The sequence below is a fragment of the Mustela nivalis genome (assembly GCF_964662115.1).
Source record: "Mustela nivalis genome assembly, chromosome: 17".
NCBI lineage: Eukaryota > Metazoa > Chordata > Mammalia > Carnivora > Mustelidae > Mustela > Mustela nivalis.
The window spans coordinates 12,045,638-12,066,397 of record NC_139036.1 but is presented as its reverse complement, the minus strand read 5'-3'; the positions used below and the strand labels follow the sequence as shown (position 1 = coordinate 12,066,397).

General features: G+C 46.7%; 2 protein-coding genes across 3 annotated transcripts in view; one reads left to right on the top strand and one right to left on the bottom strand.

Moving 5' to 3' along the window:
* ASPA (aspartoacylase) overlaps positions 1-3,457 on the top strand; it is a 28,797-nt gene extending 25,340 nt beyond the window's left edge. For both annotated transcript variants that reach the window (XM_082705857.1, XM_082705858.1), the window contains one exon: positions 1,978-3,457. In XM_082705857.1, coding sequence (XP_082561983.1) covers positions 1,978-2,175 — 198 coding nt within the window. In that variant the 3' untranslated portion in view covers positions 2,176-3,457. The remainder of the gene's footprint in view (positions 1-1,977) is intronic.
* Positions 3,458-5,972: 2,515 nt separating this feature from the next.
* Positions 5,973-20,760, bottom strand: part of TRPV3 (transient receptor potential cation channel subfamily V member 3) — a 34,181-nt gene continuing 19,393 nt past the window's right edge. Inside the window, exons 10-18 of the mRNA XM_082705838.1 lie at positions 19,742-19,900; positions 19,030-19,131; positions 17,122-17,195; positions 15,124-15,289; positions 13,537-13,603; positions 11,985-12,259; positions 10,834-10,946; positions 9,621-9,700; positions 5,973-9,336 (exon numbers count right to left, since the gene is read on the bottom strand). Of these exons, the coding sequence (XP_082561964.1) occupies positions 9,242-9,336; positions 9,621-9,700; positions 10,834-10,946; positions 11,985-12,259; positions 13,537-13,603; positions 15,124-15,289; positions 17,122-17,195; positions 19,030-19,131; positions 19,742-19,900 (1,131 nt within the window). The 3' untranslated portion in view covers positions 5,973-9,241. The remainder of the gene's footprint in view (positions 9,337-9,620; positions 9,701-10,833; positions 10,947-11,984; positions 12,260-13,536; positions 13,604-15,123; positions 15,290-17,121; positions 17,196-19,029; positions 19,132-19,741; positions 19,901-20,760) is intronic.

Here is a 20,760-nt window from a genome sequence, read left to right as displayed (position 1 = left end):
CTGAAAGAGCCATCTCTGAGATGACGGCATTGAAGCTGGATTATGGACCACGAGAAGTCAACCACGTGAAAAAGAAGTCCAAAGGCCCTGGGGCTGGAAGAAACTTGGAGTGTTTGACGACCAGCAAGACCAGTGCCAGTGTAGAGTAGGGGGTAAACAGAGAGGACAGTAGGTCCTGGAGCTAGAGACACAGTCCAGGTTTTATGCTAAGAGTGATGGTTCTCATTCAGGATGTTCACTGGAGTGACCTCAAGGATGTACCCCCAAATGCTGGGAGCCCATTACAAAAGCACCAACACAGTGCTTCTCAAACTTAGACCACAGGAGGCGTTCCTGGGCGACCCAGTGGGTTGAGCGTCTCTGCCTTCGGCTAAGGTCATGATCTCAGACTTCTGGGATCGAGTCCCATGTCAGGTTCCCTGCTCAGTTGGGAGTCTGCTTCTCCCTCTGCCTGCTGCTCCCCCAGTGCTTTCTCTCTCTGTCAAATAAATAAATAAAATCTTAAACAAAACAAAACTTAGGCCACAGTAGAATCACCTGAGGAGCTTTGAATAATCTTGATTCCCAGGTCCCATCCTCGGAGATTCTGATTTAATTCATCAAGGTGGGCACCGGATATCAGTTAGGCTCACCACTTGATTTTCCCCTGGCTCCAGTCTGGGTAGCCCTGCCTGACCTTAGCATCACTTGCAGGTGTGGCAAAGCAGCTGTGTCACTTGTTCCAGAGGCACATCTCTGGCTGCAAATCACTGGTCCAGAGCAGCTTTTCACACGATGTCCTACAGGGTCACCTGGGGCTTTGAAAAACAAAACCAGCCAACAGGGAGCTCTAAATAGTGAAGTGAGGGAAGGGGGTGATGGAATCATACACCTTCATTCCACATTCTGTGCTAACCTGACTCTCTACTGTATATATCCCAACACATAGAACAGTGCATAAAAATGAGTAAGTTTTACTCTCTGTAGATTTTGAAATAAATGTTTTTAAATTAATGGCACCTGAGCCCCACCCTTGAAATTGTAGTTTTATGTATCTGTGGTACAGGCAGCCCTTCTACTCATCTATATTTTGTAAACATCCCAGGTGATTATAATGTGCAGTCGTGGTTGAGAAAATTGCCATAATGCAGTGCTTCCCAAACTTTCATGTTGTGCATGTAAATATCTGGAGATTTGTTAACATGAAGATTTCGATTTAGCAAGTTTGCAGTAGGGAATGAAATTGTGCTTTTCTATTAAACTCCCATGTGCTGCTGGGAGATGTTAGAAGTGCAGACTCATGGGCTCTGCCCCAAACCCATAGAATCCAAATCTGCATTTTAACAAAATCCATACACCACCTGCAAACATGTCCAAGTTTGGGAAGAACTGGTTTAGGGTTCCTGTGGTGTGACAGCATTGGGGTTTGAGGGCTCAGAGGTCCAGATCCCTGGTGTGGGACATTTCAGATAACTGAGTTTTTACCACGGAATACGCTCACCTTATCCTAGATTTGCCCAGCCCACCCCCACTGTCTGTGCTCAAAGCCCATCCAAGTAGAATCCTTTCGCAGGCAGGCACAATGGTACCATTTTCACATCCCCAGCAGTATAATGCCCAGCATACTGAAGGGTCTTAATGGTATTTCCTAAATTTTGCTGAACAGGTAGAATATACACTTAGAGAGACACATGTTATTTCTGTCCTTTCATACTCTAAATCTCCTTGGCAACATTCAAGACAAACTTGGTATTGAGGCAAACTCTAATTACATGTATCAGTTATAAAAATTAAATGCGAACTCCTAAAACTGCAGCCCAAAGTAATGGTTCGGCCTCGGTTTAGTGAGATCATGGTGTGCTTCCTAACACATCTGTCCGGTATCTCCTTATTTATACGGTGCTGCAATCTGTTAGCTGTCTAGAGCCCAGCTTAAACCTTTAGAAACAAGGGAAAAAATCAAATGTAACTTACGTTATTTTAATTGTTTCCTGAAAGGATCAAGACTGGAAACCGCTGCACCCTGGGGATCCTGTGTTTTTAACTCTTGACGGACAGATAATTCCATTGGGCGGAGACGATACTGTGTACCCAGTGTTTGTAAATGAAGCTGCATATTATGAAAAGAGAGAAGCTTTCGCAAAGACAACCAAACTAACACTCAGTGCAAAGAGTATTCGCTCCTCTTTACATTAGGAATCACTTCTAACCCCCTGTGTACAGTATCTCTACCAGTCTGTAAGCTCTTGAAGGGCCGGATTGTGCCTTCTTCAGCTTCATACCTGTAGCACCTAGTCCAGTGCCTTGCACACAGTGGGCATTGAGGCAGATTTTCTGAATGAATGAATTATGAGTATCTTTAAAAGTATCATATTGCATAGGGAGTTTATTCAAAGAGGTGCATTTCTTATTTCTGCATAGCTCCTTTTATATTACACTTGGATAGTTTAAGATTCTGAATAAAACCACCTTTAAATTCACATTTCAAAATTGAAATGGATATTATCTTAAAAAGTTACTAATTTGAGCATAGAATTAAACGTGTTTTCAAGTAATGTATAAATGCTACTAGAAAGTAATGATGCAGACTTGGCTATTTTTAAATTTTTCACATTTGAATTAATGATAATATATTAAGTATCCCATCTGTAAAGTTTACCAATAGTTGTGATAGCCATAGGAGGTTTATAATTGCTCTTTTGAAGATGAAATGTGAACAAGAAATGAGGGCTGATTAGAAACTGAATGGACCTCTGTCCACAGAAAGACAGTAACCCCCACACAGCATCGCTGCTCTCACATGGTTGCTTGTTCCGCGCTGACCTCCGGGAGTGGGGAGCCTCCTCCAGACATCTCACAAGCCCCTTGGGAAGCTAACATCCCTTCCCAACTTGGGAAAATCTGGAAGAGGCATAGTCCTCCAACTGTCCCTTCTCAGTTTGAAGGAATGCACTGCCTTTGTCCCCAGCCAACACGTGAGGAAGTCTTTGGGCTCCTACAGCATAGGTGGTGAAGACAGAAATAGCAGAGGGCAGTGGACCCTAGTGGAAATGTGACCCAAACTCATGTCTCTGATCAAATGCGTTCTTTCAAGAAAGCGCCCATGACTGAAGTGCCCAAATCCCTCTCCTCTCTTGATTTTTCTCCTCAAAGTTCTCCCTCTCCCTCCAGCCCCTACAGGAACCGCACCTGCCTCCTCTCTTAGGCCCCCACAGCCAAGTTAAAAAGAGTTTTTATCCTATGATTTGGACCCCAATGAACCCATGTTTATGGTTTCAAATATATGTACCAAAACCATACTAATATTATTGGAAACAAAGATATCTCATTCTTCCAGAGCAAACCCCATTAAGCCAATTTCAGTTTCATATTCAGTGTTTTATAAAGTGCAAGTAAACTGTTTCTAAATTTTTCAGCACCAATATTTTTGTACTTTGGCAAAATGATTTGTATTGAAATAAACTCTCTTCCTTCTGAATTCTGAAGTAAAAATTCAATTTATCAACGAGCTTTCATACATAACAAGTTTTACCAATCTTCCTTCCCCCACTGTGAAAATGCCTTCTGTTTTATGTCCGAGTCCAGTTTTTCTGGGTCAGTTTTTTCCAGATGTAAATGTTGGCCAGAGTCCTTTAACTCTTCCATCAAATTTTAGTCACCTATAAAATTTTACCAATGCAAAGTCTTATTTATTCTGACTCAGTATTTACTGAATTCAGAGTTTCTAAATTCGATGTGATTTTTTAAAAATCTGAAGCCTAGTGCTGTTTGGTTTTAGCCACTTTCAGTTTTGTTCTGTTTTGATTATTTCTAACAGTGTGCGCACTCGGTTTTTGTGTTTGTAAAATGGGGGTGATCATAATAGTGTCCCTCTCTCGGAATTATTATAGAGAATAAGTGAGCTGATACAGACAAGTACGCAGCACAGTGCCCAACACAGAATAACAAGTTATTCAAGTTCAAATTCCTAATACAAGAGGCCTTTTATGAGGTATTGTTCTCTCCCCCACAACCTCTCTAGATGCTTTGTCTTTCAGGTCCTCTCTGTTCTAGCCCGTTTCACATTGTTCTGTTCCTGTCCGCCCTCACACAGACGGGTCCTTGCACTCAGAATTCTCTCCCTCCTTCCTCTACCCCTCACCCCCGTCGGCCCTCACTCTAGCTAATTCCTCCTCTTCCTTCAAAATGCTCCTTAACTCTCCTTTCATCTTAAAGACTTTTTGGCCTGCCCCTCTGCCCCGCTCTGCTTTCATCCCATCTTGAAGACATTACCGATATCTCTTCCAGTGTCTGCAATCTCTAAGTGCCCAGTAGCGTTTAGTCGCCTGAGTGTGCTTAAACATACATCCCTTCTCTACTGAAGTGTCTTCATATCCCACCAAGGTCCCTGGCCTTCTTTCCTTCTCTCCCAGCCACTCCCCGAGTATGCCCATCACTCTCAATTGGAATTCACTTCATTGTACACTCTTCAGACATTACTGTGTCCCACAGGATGGCGGGGAGAACACATACCCTTTTAAGCCTGCAACCCCATCGCAAAAACAGAGGAATGTTCAGATTTCATCATTCCTCTCTGTAAAGTCTTTTAGTAGCTTCCTCTAAGCTTGATATGAAAGCTGAACATGTCCTATGTGCTCTGGCCTCTGCCTACCTCTCCAGCCCTATTTCATGTCACTTGTCCCTTTGTTCCCAGCAGTTTGGCCCCACAGATTCCTCCAGCCTCAGCTGCATCAGGCTCCCTAGCACCTTAAGGTCTTTGCCCACGTTGCTCCCTCTTCTAGAAACCCCTCCCACCCACACACTCCCTTTTCCTGGATGAGATGTATTCTTAAATGTGACCCAGGCTAGGCTAGCACGACGGACTAGCACTAACTAGTAAACCTCAGAGAACCTGGACCCATGGCCCAAGAAAAAAACACTGTGACCTTTACGTATCATTCCATGTCTCTCCAAGTCTCCATTTCTCCACTTGTTAAATGGGGATATAACACTCATCAAATCTATAACACTGTGTTATTAAAAAAACCAGTGTGACAGGAAAAGCTTTATAAATAGGAAATATATCATCCTAAAGGCTTAAGTTGCAAAATACCTTTTGGAAGGTAACTTTGTACAATGTTGAGAACCATAAAACTGTTCGTATCCATTGACCTAGACATCCCACTCCCAGAATATATCCTATTAAGTGGGGTTTCCACCCTTTTTCTATCAGTCCACCCAGAACATTCCCATGGATAGCACATTCCTAGATTAGAAACTGAAGCTTATTTGAGTTAGGATGTAGATTACGTACAATTCCCATTTCTTTGCCATTCAAGAACACACATCCCAGTGAAGGATGCTGCTCTAGGAGTTATTTGGATTAAGTTAATAATCTACCCAAATGCAGCCAATCACTGATTAATAAATTGTTTGCAAGTTCTGCAACCCATCAAGACACAGCAGTGTCTTGGCATTCAAGTTAAAAACTGCCATCCTTGTGAAATAACAAGAGAATTTTACAAATGACTTTACATATGAGTTGGCCAGTAATGACAGTAATATCAGTACCTCCTCACAAAGGTCCTGTGAAGTGGACAGAAGGGATTTATACTTTCTGATCTCTACGTGGAGCCATGGTTTTATAGCCACACTAAATAAATTGATAGGCAGCAGGACATGGTAGACAGAGCACTGCTTGGGAGTCATGAAAGCCTGAACCGCTGACATTTTCTGGCTGTGATACTTTGAGCATGTCATTTCAACTCCCTTAGTCCCTCTTTACTCAAACTGGTTCTAGAGTTGTTGCATGGTTCAGCTAGAGTACTGGACATCAATACACTGTGAGATGTAAACGCTGTTCAAAGGTGACCTGTCTCACAGTGTGCTGAGTCTGTCCCTGAGTTGAGACCAATATTTCAGGTCTTTCCTTTTGCCTTAGATTAAGCAACACTCTAGGATTCCTAGTTGGACTTCATAGTAGCATACGTAAGATAAAAGATAAACTACAATCATAGCAAGGCAAAATAAATATTTATTAGAAATCATGAGAGCATTTCTTCAATGGCACTAAAATGTTCTTACTCTATTTATGATTTCTTAATTAAACACAGATTTTCACACACACACAACACTAAGAACAAGTATGTGAATTAAAATTGACAAGGATTAGGCACATTCAATAAGAACAAGCTGTTAATTCTATGTTTGGAACCAAGATCACAGTATAAACATGTAAATCAGTGCAAAACTCAAGTATGGCTTACAGGCCAGGAATACGGCCCATCCACCTGGGCCCCGCCCAGAGCAAAAGGACACAGTTAAACCAGGCCTTGAGGAAGGAAAGGAACTTCAATAATACTGGGCTCTCTCAGGCAGGAGCCTTCTAAGAGCTTAATTACTTCACAGTAATTCACACCTTCTGCTACATCCCAGAGAGGAAGGTAAGCAGCATTTTTATTCCAGGTGCATTCATCACATAATGTGTAGAATAAAAGATTCCCCCTGAGGCAGTTTAGCCAAAGGAAAACTCCTAGCCAAAACCATTATCTGAGCATGGGGGATTCCATCCCTGGAAAAATGCCTATCCCTTAAATTACTGAAATGTAAATCCTGAAGTTTTAAGAAGTCCTGATATGCCAGTGGATTCGGTGTGATGTGGGGTGTGTGTGTGTGTGTGTGTGTATGGTTTGTGCACACCTATGTGCACACTTGAGTTTTAAACCTGTCCTGGGGATCACTGGGAAAATGTAGACTGTCAACATGAATCATCTGAGCAAAATCCCTTAGGCTCCTGACGTAATATATGTGGCAACCAAAAGGCAGGCTCAAATTTACTGAATAACTATGTTGAAACTGTCCTGGGAGAAACCTGTGGCCCCGGAGCCAGAGCACTCTGGCTCCAGCAGTTCTGATGTGACTTCCCACATGGCTGTATGGCTTTAAGCAAGTCCACTTTCTTTTCTGGTCTTTAGTTTCCAGGTATAAAATAAGGGAACTGATTCTTTCAAACCAATGATCTTTGACTCATTGCTTCCTTTCGCCTTGGTAAGCCCACCCAGACTCAGATGACCTTGGCTGAAAGTCTTTCAGGGATGAATACGGTACAGACAATGCCCCTGCCAACAAATTCCATCCAGATCCACAGATAACAGCTCTTCAGATGCGTGAGAGGAACAAGGTCCCATTATTGATTTCCAATCACCTCACCCTGCAGTCCTTGTTCAAGTGGGAAATGGAGAGCTGTGCAACTTCATCCATTCCTATCCAAATCAAAACAATCCTGGAGTTCCCAGATCATGGCACCATGGATCCCAATGGCTGCCCTTCAGACCAGGACATCTGCTCTGGATATTCACAAGTAGGGAACTCCAGACACAGGATGCTGACCTCCAGGCTCAAAGGACCTCACAGTCCATCTGACTGTGATCCTTAACAACATGCCTAATGAGTTCTGCTTAAACATCTTCAATATCTGGAGCATTTGCTAGACTGGAGGAAACCAAAATCTTTGTCCTTGAAATTTCCTTTGGCACTGTTTCTGCCCATCTGGAACACAGGTGCTCTTCCTGCTTCCAGGACAACCCTTCTCCCTCAATCATCTGTTTCCAGAGAACAGACCTCATCCCTGCTACCCCTGCTCACACCAGAGCTTGATCTGAGCACGACAGCTTAGAGCCCTGGTCAGCTTCAGCTGGGAGTACGGGGGCTGCAGCAAAGTGTGCAGGCCTCAGGCTCATCCTAGACCCACCCCACCTCTCTCATCCCCGGCTCATCAGGGACACAAAGGCCAAGTGTCCACTCACCCAGGGAAGCTGGCACACAGAGCAGCCCAGAGTGGAGAGAAGGGCCCAGAGTGGCCCAGAGTGCTTGGCTCACACTCCTCAGTTTGCCAGTTTCACTAGCCAATTGCCAAGTTGTCTAAAAGGCCAAATTTATTTTTACGCCCTTTAAAATTCAAACTCGTGGTCAATACCTTGATAATCCCGCCTCTAAAAACTCTCACATGAATCCTGACCGGATTCCCAAGGCAGAGCAGATTTTATAGTTGTCCCAGTAATCCGGAAGAAGTCTCCCATTCCCACTTCACCTCTGCGTAATTTCAGGGGGAGAAAAATCAGAGGATGAGGCTCTGAAAAGAAGCCCTATGTTTTGGCAAACACTCCTTTCTCACACTCCCTCTCTTCAGCCTCAAAATTCACAGTTAACAAAAACACTTAATACCAGAGCATTCTGGGTATTTGGTTAAATTCCTCCCATAAGAAGTACTGATATATAATAGTAACCTCTGAGATTTAAGACCATGGAAACAGAGCAGCTGCTATTTCTATATCAGAAGAAGCCCCGCTCCCAGTGGGAGGCATGCATGACCGCAGGGCCAGAGCGAGGACAAGAGCCAAGCTCTTCCACCCAGGTCACAGCAGCCCACACGGGCCCTGCCTGGCACGTCTCATGTGGACTTTTGTGTCCGTAAAGAAAAGCTTTTTGTCCCTGCTCTGGCCACGCTGAGGCCAAGTATATAATACTTATATCCAGCCCCAAATCCCCCAATCTGTTTCTCAGCTTTTAAAATCACATACTTCATCTGAAGTAACTTTCATTCAAAACTGAAATGTTTTTTCTCCATTGAAAAGAGAAACCCTGTGTTAATTACTCTACTAAAAATGTGTCTTAGTTTGAGACAGTTCGAGCCTTGGGGTACCAAGGCACTCATTCCAAGGGTAGTTTCCTGTTCCTGGAAGGGTCCAGAAGGGCATTTCCAGAGCTCAGTCCCTTCGACCCTCAGGACGTCTGACTTAGTTCAGTCCTGTTTGTTCTGGGATGGGATAGGATCAAGAACGGCTTAAATTCAGGAGACCCAGTCCCAGTAAGGGAGACAGTGGGAAGTGAGGGCTGGGACTGGGGGCTGTCGAGGAGATGTTGGCAGGAAGGAAGTTCTGCTCCTCAGGCCTCTGCCCCTTCCCCGCCACCCCTTTCTCCCAGCCAAGCTGTCCTGCAGTTGGTGAGCTCAGGCCTTCGCCCTGGACTTCAAGGACTCCTAGCCATGGGTTTACACAAACCCTTTGCTGAGTAAATAAATAAATAAATAAATAATCCAGGGTGTTTCCCATTCAAACAGACTGACAGCTGCCTCTTAGCTCAGCCACCACTTGGCATGAGGTTGCTTTCCACTTCTGGGCATGCAGTGCAAGGCCACGTTCTGCTGTAGGCCCTTAGCTCGGAGTCCAGGACCCAGACTGCAGCGTCAGACAGCCCAGGCTCACAGCAGCTCTGGATTTTGTTTCTACACCGAAGTTTCTGGAAACTCATCTATTTCATCAAATGCGTTGAGGGTGGTTTTGCTGTTGCTTCTGGAAGAATCTTGGATTTTGCCGAAATCTGCTTTCAAAACAAAACACCAAAATCACTATTTTAGCAAGGTGATGCTCTGTAATGTGGGATTCCATGTCTAGCACACCACCTCATTCTTTTATCCCCACCTGATTGTTCAAAGTTACTCCTACCAGGGATATAAAATGTCACAGCTGAAAGGGGCCAGAGAACCCATTTAATTCAACCTCCTATTTTGCAGATGGGGAAAATCAGGGCCCTCAGACACCAGTTTGCCCATGGTCACGTGGTCAGACAGGCATGGTCAGCACACTTTGAGACAGCAACGGTACCTGTCCGTCTCACGGGCCCCGGGTCTTCGTTGAGGAAGGAGACATGTGTTTTCCATTCAGTCCACTTCACCTCATTGATCCTGCAAGTGTGTGATAATCATTCTCACTTCTCAACTGCACCTCATTAAATGCAAACAACTAGCATGACATTTGGAGTGGTCTAAATAGCTCCCTTTCTTTCCATCCCACGGATCTGGGACTCCCACCTCACATGGTCATTCAGCAGTTTTGGGGTTTAAAACTCCCCATCTTCCCAGCCCTCAGGGATCAGTCCGCTCCCAGTGTGTGGGGCCCAGAAACTCAGAGAGGTGTCAAGGGGACATTTTCAGACCACAACAGCTGTGCCTTACTGCCGAGAGGCAGTCCATGGGGACGGAGGGGGAGAGCGCCGAGGCGGAGATGTGACAGTGTGAGGATTAAACTTGTAGAAGTTTAGAAGCTTAAGGTTCAACTAGAGTTAAGGTTGCACTAGGAGAATGCAGTTAAGGTTCAGATCCCAATAAGAGTGGGTAGAGTCTAAGGTGCTAGATTGCAACAGAGGCAGTGGTTTGGCTGAAGTTCACATTCAGGGAGCAGCTCTAGAATCAGGGGCTGAACATTAGAGATATTCATCAGGGTAAGCGTTATAGAGCTGGAAACAATGGTTTCCACAGTGTGGGACTTTCAGTCAGAGACGCTGGGCACGGTGAGGTAGACATGGAAGGCATCCATTAGGTCAGGCAGTCAGCCAGAGGATAAAGTAGCCTCATCATCAGAAAAGTCGGTCGTGGCATGTGCAGGTACTTTTTAAAAACCAAAAAGTTTGATCTGTCCCAAGTAGCTGTCTCAGTCTCCAGTCACCCATGACAAACATGGCTCAGGTCGCCTGGTGTTCCATGAACCCACACAGGCTAGAGAAAAGGACAGAGATTGCTGGCTCGGCCAATCTTTCCTAAACAAGAGAGTGGACCGGCAGAGGCCACGGAGGCAGCCGCACGGGCAGAGACGGGAGCGGCCACCAGCAGTCTCCTTCCCTCTCCCTGCAGAAATTGGAGAAGCTTTGTCCCAGTGCTAGCAACCACATAGGAACAAATTCCATGTTCTAAGGAGGCCAGAACCGACTGCAGGTGTGGTTTGGGAAACAAAGAACAGCACCATTTCTCTGACATTCACTGACTCCTCTCTCTTCAGCCCCCCAGAGACACCCACCAAGGGACCCCTTTCCCTTTGTTACCGCAAACACAGCCGGAAATCTTCCTCTGCTACTTTACATAGCTCTCCCATCCGGAATCTGCTCCTCAGCCACTCTGGTAACATCTTCTCAAACTCCAAAATCGTCCTGGCTCTCTGGGGACATACATGAGCCTAAGCACATCAATGAGAAGCCGGCCCAGGAGCACAGCTCTGTATGAGTGTGCAGACACCCCCGCACACACACACATGCACACACACACACACCCCACCAAACAGCCAGCTTCACCTCCAACTGGAAGCTTAATGCACAGATCCAAAGGGTCCAGCTAATCTACAGAATTCAAAAATGAAAAACCAGTAAGTTAGGAAAAGGTATTCAAATTACTTTAAACACAACATAAACTCTGTTTCTGGAAGTCCAGGAGCTTCCTAACTGAAAATGTTGGGATCCTGGGATCCCACGGTGAAGAGAGGTGCTGACATCGTGTAATCTTACCTGCATGCCTGGCTTGGAATCCCCTCACCGTTTAACTATCAATAATTTGTCAGATCTCTCCGGAATGGAATCAACAATCCAATTAAGAAGGCCCTAATAATTAGAAACTTCCTCGTGACAAAGCAAAGCTTTTCCCCCTGTCATTGCCCAGATACCTCAGTTCTGCCATCTGGGGCCACAGAAGGAAGCTGACCCTTCACAAGTAGCTCTGCAGATACCTGAAGAAACTCTTACCTTTTTCAACCCTAGTCCCAATACCATTTCTTGTGAGGCACAGTTTCCAGGTCCTCTCCTAAGCCTGGTAACCTGCTCTGGACCATCCTGTGGGTTACTGTCCTCAGTGTGTAAGACCCCCCAGCATGTAAGGAATGTTGCAGCCAGGATGGAGGAGTGCAGAATTGTCACCTCCATTGTCCTATGCCATATACTCCTCTTAATGCAATCAAAGGTCACATTTCAACATCCACACATCACACCAGACTCTGAGCAGATCATGCCTCTAAGCCTGAGTTTTTTCTCACCTGTGCTGCTATCCAGTCATACTGCACGGACCCTAGACTAAGATCTCCCCAAACCTGGCCAACCACAGGGAGCTGATGCAGATTCCCAGGTCCCTGGTACAGACAGCTGTCCATACAACGTGCTGAATGGAGTCCCCAGGAAGACCCTCATAGCAGGCACCCTGCCAGGCTCACCTGTAGACGCCAGATGCGCTCACTCTCCTTGGAGACATTCTCCACGGTTTCTCCCATCAGGGCGATGAGCATGTTGAGGAGGAGGACGAAGGTGAGGATGACGTAAGTGATAAGCAGGAACAGAAAGAGGATGGGGTACTTGGAGTTCTGCTGTATGTTCAGGTCACCCAGACCAATGGTGAGCTTGAAGAGTTCCAGAACGGCATCACTGAAGCTGCCGTAGGAGCTGCAGTCCTTATTGTCACTGGGACACTTCTCAATCAGCGAGGCCAGGGCTGGGAGGACAGAAGAGGGTGTTCTCCTCTGGTGCTCTGGCTGCTTAATTACCCAACATGCTCCTGCACACTTGCATGTACATGCATACCCCTCCCCCACACACCATGCAGGCCTATAGCTTGTTTAAATTTCATCTCCCACCTCCCTCAGCTCCTAGAAGCTTCCTCACGCTTCTTCTCTTGCCATGACCTCCTGTAAAAAACTCTTCCTGCCTAACAAAGCCCACACTCTTTTCTCCTTCCTCTACTCTGCCATTCAGCCCTTGATCACTCCCAGCCTTGCAGAGTTGCGATCTATAATCTCTGTGTGTCCCACTTTAGGCTCCCAGCTTCCTGTAGCCTGGGTCATCTCCTCCAAGACTGTAAGGTCCTGAGTCTCTTCCTCACGCTCTGTAGGGAGATCCCCGGCCAAGAAGACTGAGGCCTCTTTCTTCTCTTCTTTCCAACACACCATAGCAGTGGCTTATTGCTAAATGGATAAGAGAGGTGGATGGATGGATGGGTGGATGGATGGATGGATGGATGGATGGCCAAATTAATGAGTGAGTAAATGCATGGATGAATAAACAGGCAAGTGAAGGAGCAAATAAATAAACACATTGTGGCCCAGCAAAGGTACCAGAAGATGGGAATGCCTGCCTAATTTCAAATGCCAATGATCATGGCTGGGGGTGAGGGGTGGGGAAGGGGGTTGGAGGAGATGGGAAAATTCAATGATACCTCTCTATGCAGAAGGTAGAAATAAAATCAGGTTGTATAAATGAAAAGACTTTAAGAGGGGGCTCCCCATCTCCCGTCCCCAGGAGAGCAGAGGCCCTCACAGATATACCTGAACCAAACCGCAAGTAACATGATGTGGGGAGCCAAAGGAGCTTACCTCGATGCATTAATTTACTCCTATTTTTCAAAGACCCTCAGTCACATTGCTGCAGACTCTACCTTCCCTGTCTGTGAAATGGGGCCAACACCACCTACCAATCCTCTCTCAGGTTGTGGGGGCCACGTAAGATGCTGGATGTGAATGCGGGAGGCACACCCCAGTGTGGATGACAGGTCTGATTCTAAGCCTCAGTTACCTTACGAGCAGGGACGATGACTCCCCCTTGGTCAAGATATTGAGAGAAATAAAAAGGCAATGCCTGGAAAATGCTAAGCCCGGCAAGTGCTCCACTGGTAGGTGACACGACTTGCTGAGGCTGCTGGGGACGCTGTCATTTTGACCTCTGTATAAAGTGCTTTATGAATGCAGCAGTTCCCGTTATCCACAAACAAATTACCTACTCCAAATCCAAGTAAGAACACGATATATACAAACAAGAACTTCAGAACATCATGCAAAATGACCTATAAAGGGAGAAACATGATTTAAGGGTAAGATTTGAGTACATATTCAGTAGACCCTCATCTCCTTACTGCTTCCCACCCTCCTCCAACCCCCGCCCCCCACCGACCACACCTTCCCCCAGACCATTCTCCCTCCCCCTAGCAAACCCTTCCCAAGCCCCAAAGCTCCGCTCTGGGTCCCATCTCCTCCAAGAAGCCTTCCCTTCCGATCCTGCTCTCCTCCCTCCCCCTTCTGGCCCATAGTCTGTGCCTGTCCCTGGTGATTCACTCTGTACGTGAGTGCCTCTTTCCATAGTGCCTCGTGTCGGAAACCCTCACGCTTCCTGGGGGCAGTGGTGTGCTGGGTGGGGCCTGATGTCAGCTCAGAGCTGACGGTTACATTCTTATCAATTTTGTAACCTGGCTGTTAAACAGAGCCATTATGAAAAATTAAATCACGTAAACTTATAATTAAAGTACATTATAGTAAAAACAAAGATAATAAATATTCAAAACTCATCACTCACTTTGCAATTATCTACGTGACTAAGGTTATTTACGTCACTGGCAGCCATACTGTGCACCTGCTATATCTTGCATTACTGAGCATCTCTTCCTGACTCTGTGTTTAACTGCATCATCCTGGCAGCTGGAAATCAGCCGTGCTAGGATTTACACTATGGGACTCGGTGAGCGGGACACATCACAGACTCATGATTTTTGCTGACTGTCTAGACCTAGATTTGTCTAGATCTAGATTTAAGACATCAATAGAGATGACGGTAAGGCAGATTAAAATTTACAATGTGGGGAGGCCTGGGTGGCTCAGTGGGTTGGGCCTCTACCTCACGATCTCAGGGTCCTGGGATCGAGCCCCGCATCGGGCTCTCTGCTCAAGGGAGCCTGCTTCCTCCTCTCTCTCTCTCTCTCTGCCTACGTATATGATCTGTCTGTCAAATAAATAAAATCTTTAAAAAAAAATTTACAATGTGTCCTATCTGTAGCTGTTGTGTCATGAATAAAACAGTAACATTCATGAAGTAGTCTCCCAATATTTGAGAACTATTATTCAAGTCAGCGAGTAAGTAGTTCGCATCACTGACAAGCAAAGGAAGTTCTCATAAGGCTGTGCTGTTTCACTTCCATCTTACTCCTTAAAGAAAACATCAGCCGATATTGACATATCTGTCACTTGCAACCATAAATGGGCAGCAGATACACGAGTCCAAGAAAAATCAACAAATGCTTCTGGCTATGTGGAATTTAAATAAAGGCCATTATATAGTTGATTATTTGTAAATATCCTTTGGGCGATAAACTTGTTAAAGACTTACCAGCACACCACAGCCCAACAAGCCTGGGTGTTTCAAGGTCTAGACTCTTAAAGCCTGGCCACAAGCAATGTTTGGGAGGGAGGGAGAGAAGCCTGCTTCTCTCCCAACCTGCTTCCCGACTGGAAAAATAAACGTTCTCTGAGGACTCCCCATCTCCCCAGCACAGATGCCTGTGTGTCTGTGATGCTCACGAGCCCCCCAGCGCACCTTCTGGATCATGACGCTGTACATGCCCATGGACTGGAATCCCCGCGTGTAGTAGAGCATGTTTGCCCAGCCCAAGGCCATGGCCAGCACGAGGCAGGCGAGGTACTCTTTGTAGGCAAACAAGTACAAGAAGACAGACAGTATCACAAGCACAGCTTGGACAAAACTGTTCAGGAGACACAGGAGACAAGGGCCTTACTTACTTCTCAGCATCCAGGGAGACAGTCCAACCCCAATCTCCCTTCCACCCCGAAGTGGCACCCTGAAGGGTAACGCGGAAGAGAAGGTAAGGTTGCCCCAGACCCTCTCGACTCGAACATCCAGCCTTGCGGATGGCATCAGCAGACTGTGTCAGAGCCAACAGCAGGTGGACTGCAGCTGGCAGGGACTTTTTAAAAATACAGATCCTGAGGACTCAAAGAGATTCTGCTTCAGAAGCCCATATATCTTAACTGGCACATGTGATTTCTGATGCCCACATAGATCAGGGAACTGCTGGGGTAGACTAAGGGAGGTAAGTGAGTGATTGCATTTTTAACAAAAATGATGAAAGCTAACAACGTCTATGCTTAAAAGCCAATCATAACAAAAGTCTTTTAACAACTATAATATGTGCTAAGTGATAGCTCTGTTGAACATATTGGTTGCAAAACAACATGAATGTACTTAACACCATTGAACTGTACGCTTAAAATGATTAAGATGGCAACTTTTAGGTTATATACATTTTAAAGTACAACATATAACAAACACACTGGGCCAGCATCAACTCCTAAACATCACTACATCATCAGTGATGCAGACATGTAGATAAAAAGCTCCATTGCTTAGAACATCAGACGGTCTCCATGATTATAAAATATCCAATGAGTTAAAGTTAGGACACAGGCAACCTTGCTTTTCATGTGCAGTGAAAAGCAAATGATTGGACGATCGATGCATTCTAAACTGAAGTGAGGAAGCACGATGTATCCCTCCTTAACAAAACACCTAAGAAGCTGAAAAGCAGGGCAATGCATTGGTCCCTTTTGTCTGTACTAAAGCCAGTGGCTGGATAAACAAACGCTTCACTGGAATTCTCGTATTTTCTCAAAGGTGGAAGACTCCCATGAGGGAGATATCATGGGGTCCAGCTACTCACTGCAGTATCTGGGCACCCCACTTGCCCACAGGGATGAAGAATTCCATGTATGCCTCTAGAAGGCAGGTGCATACATAATAAACACCTAGGTATTTGGAAACACTGGGCCAAGATTTAAGGTCCTATAGACCCAGCCTCCCTAATACTCTGAGGCAGGACTTTGGTGGGATCTGCAGAGCCGAAGAGCCCAACGTACTTCGTTCCACACTGCAAGTCCTATTTCCTTTGATGGCAGCAATGTTGAATCAGCCTCTGTTCCTTGAGAGACAGGAGTCCAATAAGCCTCTGATGTCAGCTCGTGACCTCATTCAGAGAGGCTGCTGAGCTGGGCTTCCTGACCCCATGGTAACCACCCCTGCTCTAGCATAAGGTGAAGATGACGGGGTCACTGGGGCTGGCTCAGACACCACCGAGGCTTGGTGTGAACTTGAGTAACTCATTTCCCTGCTCTGGCCTTTGGCTTTTGTGCCTATGGATGAGACTTGATGATTTCTCTAGTGCTTTCCAGCCCCGATCTGCCAGAGTCCAAGATGGCAACCTCTAGACCCCACAAAACTAGAAGGAACTGGCCCAGACCATCTCTTCCTAAAGAAGTAAACCACTACTAAGCCTCTTCCTGCCTTCTCTGCCACACCTGCCAAGGTGGAGACAGTCATCACTGCAACCTGATGGTGGGCACTGTGCTAGGCTCTTCTGGTCCTCTCCATGGGTGTCCATGGGCTTCTCTCACACGAGACTATGGCCAAATGACTGGGACATGGTGACATGGAAGTGTGGTTTCAGAGGACACAGCGGCCACCATACAGGACTTCGGCCCTGCCTATGCAGTGGTGACCAAATGGGACAGACCTACTTACAAGACAAAGTGAAACCAGGCATCAGAGAGAATGGACTGCAGATCTGAGGGTCTCAGCAGGAAGATCGCGATGCCCTGAGGCCAAAAAGGAAAGAAAAGCTGCACCCCTGCATGCCTCTCACTGGAGGATCTGAGGAAGGCAGTGTTTCCTCAGGACTGAGACTCGGTGAGGGGGAGGGCATGAAGGCCAAGCTAGAGCCCGGGTGAGAAATACAAAAGGGGACCTATGCCCGGGAGCAGAGGCATCCCAGGGTAGGAGTGGGTGTACCCCCAAATCCTCTCACACCTCTCACTCCCCCCACCTTATCCTCACCCAGACGCTGCAAAGCAGCACAGTCACACAGTTCCCTGCCATTGCCCAGACACAGCCTAGCTTCTAAAGCCAAAAACAAGAAACAACAGGTGTTGGTGAGGATGTGGGAAAAAAGGAACCCTCTTGCACTGTTGGTGGGAGTGCAGACTGGGGCAGCCACTGTGGAAGACAGTGTGCAGTTTCCTCATAAAGTTAAAAACAGAAATATCATCCAGTAATCGCACTACTGCGTATCTACCCAAACAATACAAAAACACAAAATCAAAAAGATACATGCATCCTCATATTTACGGCAGCATTATTTATAATAGCCAAACTATGGAAGCAGCCCAAGTGTCCCCTGATAGATGAACAAATAAAGAAGATGGGACATATATACAATGTAATATTACTCAGCCATAAAAAAGGATGAAATTTTGCCATTTTCAATGACATGGGTGGGGCTAGAGAGCATTATGCTAAGTGATAGAAGTTAGAGAAAAACAAATGCCGTATGATTTCACTTACATGTGAAATTTAAGAAAAGAAACAAATGAGCAAAGTGAAAAAATCGAGACCGGGGCACCTGGCTGGCTCAGTTGGTAGAGCATGTGACACTTGATCTCGGGGTTGTGAGTTCGAGCCCCCCGTTGGGTGTAGAGCTTACTTTTAAAAAAAAGAAAAAATAGAGACAAAGCAAGAAACAGACTCTTAACTATGGAGAACAAACTGATGGTGGCCAGAGGGAGGAGGGGAGGGTCTGGGGGAAACTAGGTAAAGGGCATTATGAGTACACTTGTGGTGCGTACTGAGTCTTGTACAGAACTGCTGAATCACTATATTGTACAAAGGAAACTAACATAACACTCTAAGTTAACTACACTGAATTAAAACTAAAAATTTTAATTAAAAGACAAAAAAAGATACGGATTAGCTCTCCTGCCTCTGAGCCCTTTAATGCTGCTCCCCCTGCCCACTCGGTAATGACCTTCTCTTCAGTGCCCTCGTGCCAAATCCTGCCCTTGCAGACTAAATACCATCTCTGCTTTCATGCTTTCCCTCCCTGTCCTCTCCCCAGGTAAAAGTCATCTCTCTTCCTCTGAGTGCTGGTCTGAACCCCACACAGGGCCCTTTACACCATCCGTTTTAGGATCCAGATGTTTGTGCCCATCTGAAATCCCCCACAAGACTGTGAGGTTAAAGAGCACCAACTCCCTCTCTCCCTCTCACCTCCCCCAGGGCTCCACGTATAGCAGGTGTTCAGAATATACCTGTCGATTCCTTGGTTGGGTGGTTGGCAAGGGACTGACTGATAAACCCAGAGGAAGGGCTGGGTCAAGGAGAGAAGTGACCGAATGTGTGGATGGAGGGACAGGAGGACGGGTCACTGAGTGGCTGGGAGGGTAGATGGCTGATAGAGGGATCGAGGGGTGGACAGATAAAGTAGGTGGGACAGGCCTGCCTAAGAAACTAATTTCGGATCTACAAAATCTAAAGCTTAGAAAAGAAGTACTCCCCAGAACCCCCCCTCCCCATAGTCAGGCAGAGGAGGGTGCATCAAAGCCAGGCCTGTGGTCACTCTGCCTTGCCTTGCAAGGGGCTTAGTGGGCCACTCACCTCTTTCACAGAAATGCACATGGCCCAGATGAGCACGAACATCCTTCCTAACAGCTGCAGCCACCCCATCTTGTGCGTCAGGGCCAAGGGGTGCGGGAGGGCCTGGGAAGAAGGGAAGGAATGGATGGGAGCAACACGGGGACTGAGGAAGGCCCCTCTGGCTGTAGGGTTCACGCTCACGTGCCAAGACCACTAGTTGAGTTGGAGGCCAACGCGAAGCCCAAGCTCGGTACAATGGGAGACAAGGAACGGCAGCTCTGTGCCCCTGTCCCCACCCACAGTGGGACCCAGAACTCAACAGTCCAATCCATGCTAATGACCGCTCACACCTCATGGCGTTTGTTCATTCCAGAACCCATTCATATCCAGACACTTAGAGGACACTCAAAGCTAAACCTCTGCCCCGTGTCATGAATGCAAAATTGAGACCCAGAGTGGGGGAGTATCCCCTCCCATTTCTGTGACCCTCATGGCAGAAACACCCAATGAGCTCTAGATTTAGGTGGAGCCTGGGTCTTCCAACCTTCCAGATTTCCCCACAATTGCTGAGGACCAGAGACGTATTCAATTCCCTGGAAGCTTTGAAAGATAACAACTGGGGAATGCCGTGCAAATGTCATTCTGGGCCTCAGTTTCCTCATCTGCACATGGGACTCTGCAAGCTCTTGGAGCTCTGACCACTTCACCCGCCTCCCTCCAGGGGCCCACGTACCTCCTCTTCCCGGGGGCGGTAATAGGAGACTAGAGTCAGGGTGATGTTGTAGAAGAAATAAAAGCAGAATGACAAGAAGAACATGTACTTGGCAAACTTCTTCCACTTCATATGCAGCAGCGTGTGCAAGGGCTCCAGGGTCAGCATCTCATGCCGATTCTGGGGGTAGAACACCACCCCCACTTTCAAAGGGCCCTCATTCCAAAAGGGAGCTCTGAGTCAGTACCACCCCTGGCAGAAGGGGCCAATCATTCTGTCCCATGAGCTGGTTTGGCTGGAAATGTGGGAGAGTCATTCCTGGATCCTGTAGCTCCTTCCCAGTGCCCCCACGCAGCTCCCAAACCCCACAGGAGCTGGGCCTCCAGTGGGAAGACCCACTGCTCAGTGGGGAGCAAGAGCCGCAAGGGGGAAGGGCCATGACTGGAACCAACTTGGCCCCTTCACTGTGTAACCTTAGGAAAACCCCCAATACTCCCAGGGCCTCGATTTCCTCATCTATAAAACTGAAATCAACTAAACTGTCCTACCAACCAGTAGGCTGTGAGGGTTCAGGGAGACCACAGACAAGGCAGGCTCCAGTAAGCATGGCTCTTGGTAACATAGGGATGATGATGGTCTAATCTGCTGCCTCAATTCCCTCCCAAAAACTGAAAACCTCTCACTGCTGATCCTCTCACTTCCCCTCCAGCTTCAGTGATCTTCGCCCCAGCCCTTGCCTCCTCCAGGAAGGCCTCCCTGATTGCTACAGCTGTGCCTTCTCTGTGGGTAGGGGAGATTATAGAACCATCAGGAAAGGGAAAGAGAATCAAGATGGAGAAGATCAACAGGAATCATCCCACCCACCATCTCACACTGCCCAGGATTCTGGGGCCAGGAGACACCTACCACAGAAGTTTATAACGCAAGGTTAGCTAGGAACAAGTAAACACAGCACCGGCCCTAGCCCTGCTCTTTCTGTGTTGACTCTCCCCACCGAGGTCAAGAACTGGAGGACTACAGACATGTCCAGCTAGTGCCAT